Source organism: Anopheles moucheti, chromosome X, assembly GCF_943734755.1.
Source record: "Anopheles moucheti chromosome X, idAnoMoucSN_F20_07, whole genome shotgun sequence".
Lineage (NCBI taxonomy): Eukaryota > Metazoa > Arthropoda > Insecta > Diptera > Culicidae > Anopheles > Anopheles moucheti.
The window spans coordinates 1,539,314-1,554,605 of record NC_069142.1 but is presented as its reverse complement, the minus strand read 5'-3'; the positions used below and the strand labels follow the sequence as shown (position 1 = coordinate 1,554,605).

The following is a 15,292-nucleotide window of genomic DNA, read 5'->3' as shown; positions in this document are numbered from 1 at the left end:
TGGGGTGTGTTCTCCGTTTGTACCGGGATCGTCTTTCCGGTTAACGAACAAGCATTATTAATGTTAATGTATTTGAAAATGTGTAAATTACGACCCTTCAGCAAAAGGAAGAAGTTTGCCGACCGTCAGCCATTTCATGCAGTAATGATGGCAACTCGCCCAACTCGTGATTTGCTAACACACTGAGCAATTCCAGTTTGATCGTTATCATTTTTTAATAAAATTTAATTTACACTTGAAGTGATTAGAAAATTGATTCAAAATACTTTTTATAATTTATAATATGGAAATGAATACAATAAAACAAATGTATTTTCCTGTAACATGTTACAAGTAGTGGCATGTTTTATTTTTCAACTTAAAAGTCCTATAAGAAAACTTAATAATAAACAATACAATAAAAAATGTGTTGTTTAAAAGAAAAAAGAATTGATTCAAAAATTTGAAACTTCTTGTCCACAGTGTTTTCACGACGTGCAACGCAAATTGGAAAGGATGAGCCTGCTGGTGGAACGATTAGAACCATCATCAACCTGCGAGTGCGTGTCAGACGACATTCGGCAGAAGAACGGTGCAAAGATAAACAGGAAAGCGAACGAAACGCAGAGCTGGCAGTCGGAAGACAAGGTGCAACAGACGCCCGCAGACACCGGTCGTCCGCCATGCTGTGCCAGCGAGGCTGATCGTGCTGTGGATTGTGATTTAATATGAAAACTTTTGCATCTCGATTTTAATCTACGCCCGAACCATCCGACAGGCAAATTGGATGAAGAAAAGTACCGATTCTGTGCCAGATAGAATGGCTAGTGACTTAGTGTGGTCATATTTTGGTGGAATTTGATGACCAGTAATCGAAGAAAAACCTCGTCATAAGTGTCGCAATACTCATGCTGGTTTCCAATTTTGGATTTCGTAGAGTCTCCAGTGACGTAAGCTTACAATCTTGTTTGCTAACAACAACAAAAATCACATAAGACCTTACAAACGCTGGGTTACGGTACTATTTGCTCCAGCCTTATCTACGTTGGGAACGCATCGTTTAACCGATATTACCCTTCCGGTACCAGTACTACCAATGGACAACAGATATCATTCATTGTCTTCTCGACGACACAGTTGATACATCTATTGAACGGTCGATTTCAGGCTGACTCAGTCAAAGACTTCCGCCGATAGTGCGTTATCTAATCGGTAAGGTGTTCCCTCTACGGGATTTACACAGATTTCAACTTCACCTTCGGAACGTTTCGTACAGCAAGACAACAATTCGAACCCATGGTAAAACCCTTCCAGACTGGTCGGTAGGTATTAACGTCATTTGTTCACTGAATTTCACAACGCTTAGAACTTTACAAGAACTGAAAACGGCACGAATATAATGATTCCATTAATTTTCCCTAACGAAGTATATTGAACAATGTTTTGCCGTGGTCTGCTGAGCACTCGTCTTCTAAATGCGTTTTTTTTCCTTCACACACGAACAAAGAACTTTAATCCTATTTTCAATCGAAATCAAACCTACTCAGTCACAGATTTATTCTGATTAGCCGAATCTCTAGCAACAAAGAGACCACTTCACATGCGCTCCGATGCATTCTTACGTACAGGCAACGACCCTTGCTGAACTTCTACTTGAATTCCTTGCGATATTCGCAAAATCCCTGTACGGGAAGTGGTTTGGTTTCAGAAGCACTGCGAAATGGACCTGTGGAAGCTATAAGTTATGAGAGTTTTGAGGGGGGAAAATGAAGTTTTATTAATTAACTTATTATACAACGTTGCCGAATAGTCAGGCCTTGCTTTGAGGATTGATCCTGATGGGATTTTGGTCCGGTTCGTTCGAGTCAAGACCTGCTGTGCTACCATCATGCCACCGCCCCGACAAAGACAAAGACACAGTTCATGTTTGGTAAATTAGCCAAGATTGCTTTTAAGGTAGATACACCTCAAAAACAAGTTCAACAAAAAAGCAGTATTATTGGTTACGTCTAGAACCTATAGCGACTCACACACATCCAGACCACCCGTGAAACATTCTTAAGCAGCAAATCCCTTACATCCTTGGAAGCGTCGATCGCCCAGCAGCAAGTGACCTTTACCGGCGACATAACGCTTCCCGTACAAAGTGACAAGTAGTTTCGCGTCGAGAGTCATTAAATGCGCAGATTTTGTTTTCGTTTTATATCCCTGCCAACCGCAAAAGTACACACCCCTGCGCACCGATCGGCGTTCGATGTTTTCTTTGCTGGAGAAGAGGCCCGGATGTCTAGGCACCGCGGGATGCCTTCCAGTCTGCTGGGAGGCTGCCAGAATGGTTAATGTCTGCCGGGGTCTTAACGGTGCGCGGTAAGGTTAATGAATATAAATGCAGCCTATTAAGCGAATGGCTTCCTCAATTTCTCCGAGCGCCGAACAAACGAGCATCGGACATTTGTGAGCCTGTACAATGTGCTATGGCTGCCAGCTGCCTGCAATGATCGTACCCCGTGGTACATAATTCGATTTTTCGGTGCACACACGAAAGGGATGGCTCGGGATGTGAACGGAAGATGACGCAGAAAAAGATGGCAATGAGTGAGAGGCAAACCTTTACGCTTCTATTTGTGCAGCCACAAGGGCTAATCGCACATGCGACGCGGGTGCAAGCGTGCAACGCCATGCGAAAATCAAACCCATACACCGTACCGATATACGAAAACAAGGATATCTCTAATCTTCCACTTCAAGCCACCGAAAGACCCCTTCCGTTCGGAGGCGATAAAGACATCAAGCAGACAAGAGCATCAGGCACCGGAAAGCAACCTCTCGAGCGGTACGGTGCCACTCGTCCAGCTCAAGGACCCTGAGGCTCCGGAGGATTGCTTGTTGTGTTTCTTTATTCTATCCACCGTACCCCAGGGGCTTACCGGGATTACCGGGGCTTTTTTGATTCCGTCCCTTTGCGCGGTGCGTGTTGCAGCGCGTGTTGCAGCGAGTCAGTAATGGAGCACGGCGAAACACACGACACACAGCTGCAAAAATAGGCAGAAGCAGCCCGAGACGCACCACCATGAAGCGGAAGGAACTCCAGAAAATTTATCCCATCCATCTCGGCTTCGACCCGCTTCGATACCGTCCCTGGAGGGGTGGATTGTTTTGGGCACAAACCAAAATGGGGAAGGACTGTTGCTGTTCGTTGGTTGCGAACGGTTAGCTGGACAGTGTGCAAAACGGACCAAAATTTGGCACGATGCTATGCGATTGCTTTATGCTTTTCTTCCTGTTACTGCAACATTCACATCGAATTTTCAAGGTTCCGGAGTGAAAACATCCATCCAGCGTATTTAAGATGTGTCAAATCGCTCAATGTTGTTTGGGATTATTAGGGTTGGTTTTGTATTTCAATTGAATCGCTATTTACCTTTAAAATCGATTAAATAGAGGAACACTTTTACTTGACGGACTTACTCGTTCACTGTCTTTTTTATTCTGTTTTTATTTTTAAATGACAGCTGTCAAAATTTGCGCGCTTACACGTAAATACATTTATTTTATTTTATTTTTTATTCTTTTAAACTTCTACATACTATATGCAGTTTCATTGCAAAACTTTAGAGCCTCTGCCTTTTCCAACAATAATATGAGATATATGTATCCTATAATTACTGAAAACTAAACAAAAACTTGGAATGGAAGTTTGACATTAAAGATTTCGAAATTCATCACTGACTCGTATCGACAGTATTTCAATTAGGACTCTGTATCAAGAACAACCAATTTCACACCACTTTACCTTAACCAGATTCGACAACCCTGGCAGCAGGCGAATGCAAAATTATCCTCAAAGAATGGAAAACCAGAAAAAGCGAGACAGCGCCCGGCCATATTTACCAAAACCCATCACGTGCAGTCATCCGTGTCGCGTGGAAGGATCGACGACAAGTCTATACCGTCCTTTACTGTCCGTTTACCCGGCCCGTCCAGTGGGCCGCCTGCTGCGAACAGTAATCCCTTTTTGGAAAGCGCAACAACAACACACCAAAAGAAAAAAAGAAAAACACTCACCCACACATGCAAAGCGAAATTTCGATCCGTTCAACACGGCGGTAAACGGAGCCGGGGGCGAGTAAGAGGAGCGTTCGGACCAAAAGGTTCGAAGGCATTCCCTGTACGGTTCGGGTTGCACACCGCTAACCGGAAAACGAGAATATGAAACGGGCAAAAGGAAAACCCCGGCCCGGAGAAAAGCAACACTACGAATGGTGCTGGACCGAAAGTGGTAGCCGCTCGGTGTTCTCGATCGGTTGTGCAGAAGTTTCGGCAGCGGTCCGTTTTCACTGTTGGGCGCGCTGGGAAAAACTGGGAAAGAAAATGCAAAATTGTACGTGTGTCTTGGGGTAGAATTTCCGAAACGGGACAATTTTTGGTGCGCTGGCCTAGCCATCCCGTCGCCGGTGGTCCGGGTGACGGACCGAAAAGGCGAAAGAGGAAGCCTCGGTGGAAGTGTCACGTCCCGGGACACATCAGTTATTTATTTCACCCGCTCGAAGCGTCCGATCGATTGTGTACCATCCTCACCGGCAGTTGCATCACATTCAGGTCAAATGGAGATGAAAAAATGGAGTTGTTTTTTTTAACGAGAAAAGACAAACATGGGATCATATCGATGGCTGTAAAGTCAGCTCATATGCAGAGTGCGTTTGGTTAGAAGAGCAAAATACAAAAAAAAATGGTTGAAACTGTACATTTGTATCTAATCGAGAAACATGAAACTTGTGGAACAACAAGTACACGCACCCAAGCTGATTCCCCTGCCCATTCCAACATCCCCAAAAGGTTTTGCGACTTTATTTCAATTACGCTCGAAACAGAGTGAAATAATCAAGTTCTATGATGATGAAGAATCATATCGTTGAGACACACGCGCCCGACACAAGACGCTCGAGAAGATCCTGCAGCAATTGTGTCCGGAGGCCATCCAGCCGAACGAAGCAACGCAAGAAACAACAACACGCCAAGCATAAATATTTATCCTAGGACACGGCCCAAACCAACGTGGAAGCTTGTAGACGGTGAACTTTTTCTCCCATTGCTGGAACACCCAATGCAACCGGCCCCCTGTGGCGGCCCTTTCCACCAACGGTAACACTTTTTTTCCACAGGACGCAAAGTTCGTTTTACGTCCACTTTCCACTTGCAGCTCGCTCGTACTGCTCCTTATCTGGTGTGCACCATTCGCCATCCTTCCATGCTGCTAGGTGCATAGCGTACAACAACAGCAGAAAAAAAAACGGGACAGAAACAGAATCCATTTTTCTTGCTCCTTTCAACCCATCACCCCGAGCAGCAAACTTCCGAATAGCCCGGAAGAAAGAGAAACACCGATGGCAAGGAACAACAAAAATACGAAAACATTTCAGGTCGCTTTGGCAAACTTCAACTTCGAACCCAAAGGTAAGCGTGGTATGCGAGGTGGTGCTGTCCGTCTATATTAAGCGGAATGGATGGAAGCTTTCAAGGCGAAATTGAATTCTTACTCACTAGGGAGGAAAACCCAGAGACCTGTCTATTCTCCCTTACATAAATGGAGTTGTTGTTATTGCATTTCAACCAAGTGCAACTCGTAAAATGGTGGACACTAATAACTACCCCCAATACGTTAATAATATCAGAAACAGCCAACAACATTAACTTGCAGACTTTGTAAGGTTCTCCGAACTCCCCCAGACTGCCTGATGTCTATTGAGACATTCGAGACAAATAGTCTCCAGAGCAACTTACCTTTGCATTCGTTCGCGTCGCGCATCGTACCGCGGCCCCAGGGTCGATCGAAGTAGAACGGTTTGCAGCGTTCACAGTCTCGACCGGCGGTGTTGTGCTTGCAATCACACTCGAGCTTTCCTTCCGCACCCTTCACGCACCGGGACGCGTGCCCGTTACACTTGCACCGTCCACCGACGGCAAAGTCGGACAGTGCGTAGGTCAGCACCCCGGACCCAACACCCTGGGTGCCGATGTCCCGGGGATGCAACAGGAAGTCAGATGCCTTTTTGGGCACACCGCCAAACTTGCCACCGCCGAGCAGCTCGGTTGATTGCGATTTCGCGAGCGAAGAGCCGCCGCCGCCTCCACCTCCCCCACCGCTCGCCGGCTGGAGACGATGGAAGATGACCCGAATGTCGGTGGCGGTGACCCAATCCTGCAGGATGACGGAGTTGTCAAAATCGGGCGCCGACGGACGTCCCTCCAGTGTGCTGAACGCGATCCGGGACCCTTGCACAACATCCACACTGTAGCGGTTGTGATCTACGCAGCGCGCCTCCTGTTCGTTACTGGGCGAAATCGTTGCCTTCGTCGGGCGGCCGTACAGCTTCCGGCACTGGGAGCTGTAAAACTGGAACGGCAACCAATTCTTGCCGTAGTCCGCACTCTTGTAGATCGCCATCGAGTCGGGCCGGATCGCGTGCGGGCAGAACGTCAGGCTCACGTACGTCAGCTCAAACTTCTTGCCGAGCGACAGCGTTAGCGTCACGTTGTCTGGACCAGCATCCAGCGTACCGCTGCGCGGCTCCGACCGCCAGCAGGTCACATTGTTCGTGTTGTGCACATCGGTGAGGGAAAGGGCTGAGTAGCGCTTGGTCACATCCGCCTCGTCACAGATCTCGCAGGTAGACTCCACCATCCCGGACCGTCCGCCCGTCAGCCCACCGTCGGACGATTCTTTCAGATCGCAAAACCGGGCCGGTTTGCCCTGGCCGCACGTCGACGACGCCTCGATCGGTACGTCGAACGCCGCGTTCACAAAGTCCGGCATACAGCGGCGCGGACGATCCTCGTCCAGGCACGGATCGTTTACCGGGTGGTCCGCAAAGCTGCGATGGTATTGGCCCCGGTGTACGGCCCACCCTTCACCGGCCAGCAACAGTGTCAAGAGTATCGCATACTGCCACGGATTTCCGCCGGGCACCGTCATCGTTGTAGGTCGCATGCTCGTCACCACACCACACTGCACTTCACTGCGACGCCCTTCCGCGTGGGACGTAGCACGCGGAACACCAACTAGCGACCCTCTTGCGGGGTTAAAATTGATCGGCGAAACTGCAAAAAAACCTACGAGAGAAACTTCCGTCATCTAGGGCATCCAATAGAATCAAAACCCTCCAAAGCCAAAGATCTAGCCTACTGAAAGCGTTACATATCTCATCAACATTAAAGATGTTGACTGAAATTGTAAATCTCCAGCGTAGCAAAAATAATTGTAGAGTGTTTTCCTACTGGTCCGTATGCTGGTCTACGGCAAGGGATGTCAAGACCAACATGTCCTGACAAGAAATTGAGAGTACCTTTCCAACTCCTTCTTCAAACCTCAAATTGAAGTTCCGAACAACTTCCACAAAACGCCTCCCAACATTCGTCGCGTGACTGATACTGCGGGCGAATGCGTGTCGCAAATATCTTCAATGGCTTCCTATTCCCCAGCTCATTGTTCCATCAGAGATGAGGATTCATCTCAAAACTGCTCGTTGATAGTAGCGTACGATGTTGATTGTAGAGGGTCCTGGCCCGTGTTCCAGCCACTTCTGTCTGAATGGACACACACTAACACACACGTACACACACCACCCGAAGATGCAACTCTCTAAACTACAACACTAGCCCTAATGCCAAAGTGGGACCTTAAACGCTGCCCGGCAGATCTGAATGGCCTATTAAAGTGCAACAAAATGAAAAGCCCTCTCCCCAACGGAACAATGGCAGACGGTACTACTAACCAAAACAAACACACCACACACACGCGCGCGCGTACTATTGCCTCCTAAAGGGATAACCGGGATCCCCAAACGGTTCAGCCTATAAGGACGTTTTTGAAACAAAAAAATTCTCCCGATTTCGCCACCCCTCAGAATTCCCCCTTTGGAACGTTCCGGTACCGCTTGGATATACACGGTTGGGCACTGTTGCTCCACACTGCACCACACACACACACACTCACACACACAAACAGAACACTCGAAACGCGAAACGTGTGGCGCGTACGGGGTAGAAAACGCACAGAAAACTAACAGGCGGACAACCGTCCAACAATCCGCACGGTCGTGAAACACAGATTCAACTGAACGACCAGCGGTGGCCACCGTATCCTCGCAGCCACTCTAGTCGGTCCAACCTGCCTTTAAGCGTGGCTCTCAAAATCTCGGCACCCGGCACCAAAACCCGAAGCAACAGCGCCGTCGCCTGCTCGCGCGTGTGCGTAACGCGAGAGTGAGTGCCCGACGCTCAGCCGTGCCGGAAAAATCTACTCACAGTGGAAATTGCCAACACAAAACCCAAATCCACGGTACGGTGTAAGTTGCAGTGCAATTGAGATGGCTAAATTGTGCGAGCATGACAAGTGATACGCAATTTCTATGTTGTTTCACGAGTGGATGTTAATGCAGGAAAATGAGTTACCATTCAGACAATGTGGCAGGGAGTTACCGAGCACGATTCCGCGCTTTGTGCGACCGTCTTCTTCGGATTGGTTTAAATAGCGGCACTCACGCTTGCCGAAGGGTTTCTGTTGGCCGAGTGCGAGCTGCGATTGGTTCACGATTCGTGGCAGACAGATGAATATTTCCCCTCCATGCTCAACGAACTCATCGAACAGAAAAATAAATTTGCTACACTGTAAACTTTCGTGGAATAAAAAAATTCTTCTAATGCTACTAAATACGTGAAATGCGATTGAATGTTGTTTATTTTTCTTTCAGTCTGTCACTATTATTACTGTTTCTTATTTATTTAAAAATTGTTTTAAGAGTGTTTACTTCCAATTTAATGGTATGAAAATGTTTTTTTAATGAATATAAATTTTTATTTTTCTAATTTTAAATTTAGTTGAAAGCTTTACGAGTTGAACTTAGCAAACTGCTTTGATTATTTCAGATGTTACCATAAAACATAAACGAAGCTACAGCATGTAAGTTGACTGCAAGACTGCAAAATTAACAAGCAAAATCTGAAGCAAAACTTTATCTACCTGTCGCTCAAATATGGCACCATCCCGCATGAAGTTTTGCACTGCTAAGGGACAAGGTCCTTCATTTGTAACACAAACATACTCACACACACACACCCGCACGTAGTGGCATGTGTGTCACTTGTGTGTGCTTTAAATCCTTCCAACATATCCGAGCACAAATCAGGTCACCGTGACAATGCGTGACTTTCATCACTAAAAACCATATTTCGCTGGGCAGGCTGCGGGTAGTTGTACTTGGTTCATTGGATGCGAAAAACAAAAATCGTGCTACTGCCATCACGGTAACGAGTGGTCCCACATGATCAGAACCGACGCGTTTTCTCGTTCGTTAAAGTTACAGAAACAATAAGCAAAATCCCACGATCACTTCGATTACTAATTCCGCATGCAGTACGGCCGAGTGATAGACCTTTTCGGACCGAGATCGTGATTTAGCTCGTGATCGGTTGTGCGCAGTTGATGGCCGGTAGTAAATTGGGTAACGAATCCGAAACTCGATTGGCCATAATTTCGTCACCAGTGTCGACCAAAATGGGGAATGGTTAGTGCATGGTTTGCATAGGTGCCAGGAGATTAAGATATCTATAAGGTAACTTCAGAACATTTTTATACTCATATTCTTCATATGTTGGCTCTTGACAGAGAATATATTTTGGAAGTTGAAGATGTCTAATTCGTCTTATCTATATAAGTCGTGGTGGTAGTCAACAACGGTAGCTCTTTTAACTTGAGCGACTCCACTACTCACCATCATTCGTCCAAGCTGACTAATTCTTCCATTTATACCAATAAAAGTCTTGAGTCTGCTTGTTCTTCAGCGTTTTTGTCGCTGAGATACTATTTTGGTCTACAACTTCAAGTTGAAACAAGTGTCTAGCTTCTACAACTTGAGCGTAAAAAGATGAATATGTCGAACATTATCAATTTCAATGGACAGTAGAAAACTTTTTGAAACTTTTGAAGGTGTGTTAGATGCCACATCTATTATCAGAAAGACTTTGACGCAGAAGTTGCTACACGTTGTCACTCATTTTGGTTACCACATTCGACTACATCATGTTTGAGATCTAATGAAAGTCGAGAATGTAATTTGTCCTATAACATCCACAGGAAAGTAAAACAGGAAATATTTCAAACTTCATTTCATTGCCTTTATTGTATCCATCCTACACTAAGTAATTAGTAATATCCAATACAAGATGTATTTTGAACGACTTCAAAATTTAAAAGTTTGAATCACATAATGTTTACTAATCGAATCGAAAATCTTCTCAAACTCAATTAAATTAAAATGAATCAATTATAAATAGTCTACTAAGTTCGATAGATGTGCCAACGCCTTCAATATTTCTTGAAAACACAATTTCAAACCACCTTGATAGGCAGAGGGTGGTCTAATGCTACTGTTGCTCATCTCAACTCCATCCGAGCTCTACAATTTCAACGATAATGAATTGTACTTTTGCTCATGCCAGACATAGGAGCTATTCATCGCAAGGTAACATTCCTCATAAACATGGACAAAGAATTTCACATTCTCGATACACGTTACTTCCTTGTCTATCGTTGATACGTTTATTGCTTAGAATAACACAAGAAGGGAAGAATCGCGAACATACTAATCTTCCTGCTAAACACTCATTACATCTTCTAACATTTATTAACAATTTAAAACAGGAAGAAAAACACAAACTCCATCCCTCCGACACTGAACAAATATGAATAATGTGCCTACCACCGTGTCAACAAAGAAAGTTTCACGAGCAGCAGGAAATGAACCCATCTTCGGGGCAGAGTGGGCAGATGATGCGTTACACCCGCGCACGCTAACACTTTTACGACTTCATTATTCAAGCGCGCACTGCCTCAGCAACATTTGCCGCAATTAAAATAGCCCTCCACACCAATTGCACGGCTTGATTCGCGGTGGCAATTAATTGCCGCATGGATCGATCCGCATCGGAACGCGGCTCTTCCGTGCGGTGGTTTCGCAAGGCACATTATAAATTAAAATCTTCATTGTGGCTTTATTGCTAATAGAATGAAAAAAATTTTCCATTTGCCAACACAGGCAGACTCTGTTCATCGAACACGGTAAATTACAAGCGTGCCTTAAGTAAAACACGACTGTCGGTGCATGTTGATTTATCTTCTTTGGTTTGGTCACGGCAGCACGGGTTGAATATTCATTACCAACAGAAGTTGGTATGATTTCAGAAGCTTTTAGTCACTGTCATCGAAACAAAAATAAACTACCTTTCAAAACGTCCTTACGACCTGGCTGAGAGGGCATAAATCAGTATGGCATTCTGAGAAGAAGTATAATTAATTTTAGTATAATTGGCTCCTCAATTCCTAATCTTCAACAAACAAACAAGTGCATGCCCTCCTTTGTGTCAACGCATTATTATCTAAAACTTGTATGAAAACATACCACGCAAGTAAAAAAAACTTTGCCAACAAAACTTTGAACCCCACAATTTCAAATTCCCACTAAATAAAGTTCTTCTAGGAATTCGGTAACTTCTTTAGTAATGTATGAGCTCCCTTCTATATAAGAAATCAATATCCTCAGTAGTCTTCCTCATTGGGGCTAGGTATTTGCCCCGTGCTGGTTGTCTTCTCTGTTATCTAGCAATGTCGCTCTGGATCTACTTTCGACAGAAGCTTTCGCCCATTTTGGATCTCCGGCCAGACAGTGACTTCTTTATGCTGCTCAACTGGCAGTACGTCTTCAATGGTAAGTTGTCATCATTCATTCAGGTTCTTCTTCCAAAAACTTATTACAACACCGAACTTCTCCTTCCAGGAGTACGGCTTAAAACCAAACGTCACTGGTTGCGAGCGTTGTTCCTGCTCTATCAACTGCTGCTGCCCGCACAATGCGCTATCTGGTGGTACCGGACGTGGATTGTGGCGTACATCGAACACAACACCACACTTGCAGTGAGTTTGCTTTGCGGTCAGTTTGCCCTGATGAGTATCGTGCTCCGCAATGTGCTATTCCTGCTGAGCTACCATCAACTGAAACCCGTACGTAACTATATCAACTGTAAGCGTTTTCTGCACGGACACGCTAAGGCTCGCGAGCTGAGACAGCGCGCATTCCGCATGAACAATATCCTGATACTCGGAATGATGGTGTACGAGGTGATAAACTTGTGCATTTATGAAGTGACCGATCTACAGTGGCACGAGATATTCCGGATGCCCAACTATCTGATGCAAACGAATCCAGCGCTTGCTTGGACGCTACAGATCTTCATGCATCCGATGTCACTGAACGGGCTTGGTGCGTTCATTGCGAGCTTTCTCAGCATGCACACGATGCTTACTGCATTGCAGGCGGAGTTTCTGCTGGTGGAGTTTGCCTTCGATGGGTTACTGAAGCGTGTGGGGGAAAAGGTACGGGACGTACCGATTAAGGATAGCCTTAAGCAATGTTTACTGTGGCAAACATTCAATATTGAGCTTGGTAAATGTGTACAGGAACACTGTGAGGTTGTGAAGTACGTAGCACTGAACTGCGTTCGGACAATGGGCACCCAACATGCATTTGCTCTAATTACCTTTTTTTTTGCCCTAGACACATCCGAGAGGTGAATCGGGTGCACAGTTTCTCCATCACCGTGCAGTACTACACCACACTCCTGTCACTCGCCATCGATACCTTCTTCATCTCGTATCACGGGCTAGACTTTGTCGCCCTGTCGGTGCTCATCTTCTCCACACTGCTCGTCTTCGAGTGGTACTACTGCTGCAAACTCGTGGAAGATCTCCAAGCTACGGTATAGAAACTTTGTTTACTGGTCGAGAAGCAACTCTTCAACTTTCAACCCTCTTCACACTTTCCTTTTCTTGTGCCAGCAGAACAGACGTATCGGCTGGACACTTTACAACGATGACTGGTCAGCCTGGTTGCAGCAACACGGAAAGCCTCAGCAACATTTATTGCGCCAGTTTCGCATAACAGTAAGCATTGTACTACTCGCCTCACAGCAAAGTCTATCCTTTCACGGAAGTGATATCGTCGAGGTATCGTGGCAAACCTTTGGAAATATGTTCAAGACAAGCTACTCGGTGATGATGTTTCTAATCGAACTGCGAAAACTGAATCGTTAATTCGAATAGCTAAAACGGAAGAGAAAGTTGTTATGCCTCTTCCCAGCAGTGGAGGCTTTGAGATATGCTATTCAGTTTTCAAAATGCTAAACAACATGCAAAATATATATATTTGTCGACTAAAGCTGTTGCAATGATCGTCCACACAAACTAGCCTTATTTCTACTGTACTCATAACTACTTGTAGAGTAGACACCTTCATAACATAATGTCTAGACCAACTACGAAAACATCACTTCAAGATCCTAGGAAGATACGGAATTTATCTGTTGATTAATCATAAGCTCTCAAAGAGATCCAGTCCAGCCAAATTTTAAACCTTTTTTCGATACTTCAAAACTGTAATTTATCCTATACTTCATAAATTACATAGAAAGCTCAAATGTGCCCGTTAGAAAATTCTATATATACTCACGAATTTCCGTAACTTGTTGCATGCCGAACATCTGGAAGTGAGCTGCTACTCCATAATATCCACAAAATAAATCCATCGATCCGCAGAAAAAAACCAGACAACGCTTCGCCAAATTCGCTAAAACCCGCAAAACCCCGTACCAATACTTACAACTTTCGATCATCATCGAACAAATCTGCGTATCGTGCGGGTAGGACTCGAACTTCATCGCACAGGACAGCACGAGCGTCAGCTTGGACATGTACAGCAGCGTCTTATCGTGGTACAGCCAGAGGTAGTGGTTGGGTATGCTCATCTCGTGAAATGTCACCTTTTTCGCATTCTTGAAGAAACAGTCCGGTCGCCAGATACTGTGCAGCCAGTCCACGTCCAGTATTCGGTACTCTTCACTCATGTTTTCCGGTAGCCGTAGGCGAGGATCCCGCCAGCTTTGTGCCAAGAAGATGTCCGCTACGTACGTCTGTTTCAGGTAGTTGAGCAAAGAATAAAAGCTGTAATCTGGTGGCAGATGACATGGAATGGTAGCTACCACGCTTACCATGGACTCCTCGTTGATGGAGTCGATCGATAGGACAGTGACATGAAAGTAGACGACTGTCGGTTGACCTAGCAGCTTGGGCGCACGGTTTTTGTCGTACGTTTTCTGGTGTGTTGGCAGTATATCGGATAACGATAAGCTGGCATGATTCTTGGACAATTCACCAATGTCGGAGTAATTTCTGGAAAGATTTACAACGAGTTACTGAGCTGAATATACAACACCGAATGTTTACAGTACATTCCAGTATTGATTTAGAACAATGATCAACTACAACAAATCAACTTAAAGATCTAATGTCTTAAACATATAGTTGCTTGAAGAACAAAAAATTGATTGAATCATCTCAAATACTTGATACTTGAGTTTGATTGTAGATTGACAGCTGCATTGAATGTAGATATCTGGCAGCATTCGCGACTCACTTCTTTCAGTTTAACAGTCTCATTATCTCAATTAGCTCCAAACCTGCTTTTGGCAATATTGACCAACTTCCAGACATTTGCAACGACAACCAATACAGGCTCTAATCCACTGTCGTGTGTATTTCTTTCGTTAGCAATCACACTACCATTTTTACACCACTGCATGTCACACAAACCACTGACCAGCGGTGAAACGGTCTATAATGTTGGTAATGTGTATACTAAATACATTTTACCTCCATATTATCTCCTACTTACCTATAGCTCTTTCCATCGACTGCCATCGGTCTCAAGCTGGCCAACACCAAACCGATCACCACCGCTACCCTGGTCGCCATGTCCGGTGGGTTCTTTCTCTCGCTATTCTGACGAATTTTTCGCACTTCACCACTGTGCAAAATGGGGTACCTTGTTTCACACTCCACCAGCTGGCGCTCGTGTGCTGATCATACGTCCCCAAACCAGTCCCCGGGAGTCAGATCTGGAATGATCTTTAGAAACTCCAAGTCCCAACCAAAACCAACACAAGCCAAAATTTCCAATGCACTACAAGTTTGCGTTTTTTTTTCTCTCTGCTGCAATAATGATGCTAGTTGTAGTTTGTGTGCTCGTCTTCATCCACGCTGTGCGAAGTAACGCTGCGAGGGACGAGGTGGTGGTTTTTTTTTTTTTTGGTTTTCCTCCCTTCGGCACTAATCGTCATCGATTTTTAGCCTGCCTGTGTGTGATATAAACAACCTTGCCGTCGTTGGGGTTTTGCCTCCTTTACAGCTGCGCGACCCTCGATACTA

At 45.2% G+C, this 15,292-nt stretch overlaps 3 protein-coding genes across 3 annotated transcripts in view; 1 reads left to right on the top strand and 2 right to left on the bottom strand.

Moving 5' to 3' along the window:
- Nucleotides 1-7,925, bottom strand: part of LOC128306496 (netrin-B-like) — a 58,150-nt gene extending 50,225 nt beyond the window's left edge. Inside the window, exons 1-2 of the mRNA XM_053044028.1 lie at nt 7,911-7,925; nt 5,761-7,089 (exon numbers count right to left, since the gene is read on the bottom strand). Of these exons, the coding sequence (XP_052899988.1) occupies nt 5,761-6,967 (1,207 nt within the window). The 5' untranslated portion in view covers nt 6,968-7,089; nt 7,911-7,925. The remainder of the gene's footprint in view (nt 1-5,760; nt 7,090-7,910) is intronic.
- A 3,713-nt stretch (nt 7,926-11,638) lies between these two features.
- Nucleotides 11,639-13,123, top strand: LOC128307355 (uncharacterized). The gene is made up of 4 exons (XM_053045144.1): nt 11,639-11,741; nt 11,811-12,510; nt 12,588-12,789; nt 12,872-13,123. The coding sequence occupies exons 1-4, from the start codon at nt 11,639-11,641 to the stop codon at nt 13,121-13,123; spliced, it is 1,257 nt and encodes a 418-aa protein (XP_052901104.1).
- Nucleotides 13,124-13,355: 232 nt separating this feature from the next.
- On the bottom strand, nt 13,356-14,839 carry LOC128306456 (glycine receptor subunit alpha-2-like). The gene is made up of 4 exons (XM_053043976.1): nt 14,760-14,839; nt 14,077-14,257; nt 13,679-13,998; nt 13,356-13,368 (listed from the first exon to the last, which is right to left on the bottom strand). Exons 1-4 carry the CDS (start codon nt 14,837-14,839, stop codon nt 13,356-13,358), a joined length of 594 nt encoding a protein of 197 aa, XP_052899936.1.
- Between the last annotated feature and the right edge of the window lie 453 nt (nt 14,840-15,292).

Excerpts from the sequence above, each read along its gene's own strand:
- LOC128307355 (XM_053045144.1), top strand. The coding sequence starts at position 11,639 with ATGTCGCTCTGGATCTACTTTCGACAGAAGCTTTCGCCCATTTTGGAT. Across the intron at positions 12,511-12,587 it reads GAACACTGTGAGGTTGTGAA|ACACATCCGAGAGGTGAATC; the intron begins GTACGTAGCACT and ends TTTTTGCCCTAG. Across the intron at positions 12,790-12,871 it reads TGGAAGATCTCCAAGCTACG|AACAGACGTATCGGCTGGAC; the intron begins GTATAGAAACTT and ends TTGTGCCAGCAG.
- LOC128306456 (XM_053043976.1), bottom strand. The coding sequence starts at position 14,839 with ATGGCGACCAGGGTAGCGGTGGTGATCGGTTTGGTGTTGGCCAGCTTG. Across the intron at positions 14,258-14,759 it reads GTCGATGGAAAGAGCTATAG|AAATTACTCCGACATTGGTG; the intron begins GTAAGTAGGAGA and ends AAATCTTTCCAG. Across the intron at positions 13,999-14,076 it reads CCATCAACGAGGAGTCCATG|ACGTACGTAGCGGACATCTT; the intron begins GTAAGCGTGGTA and ends TACCTGAAACAG.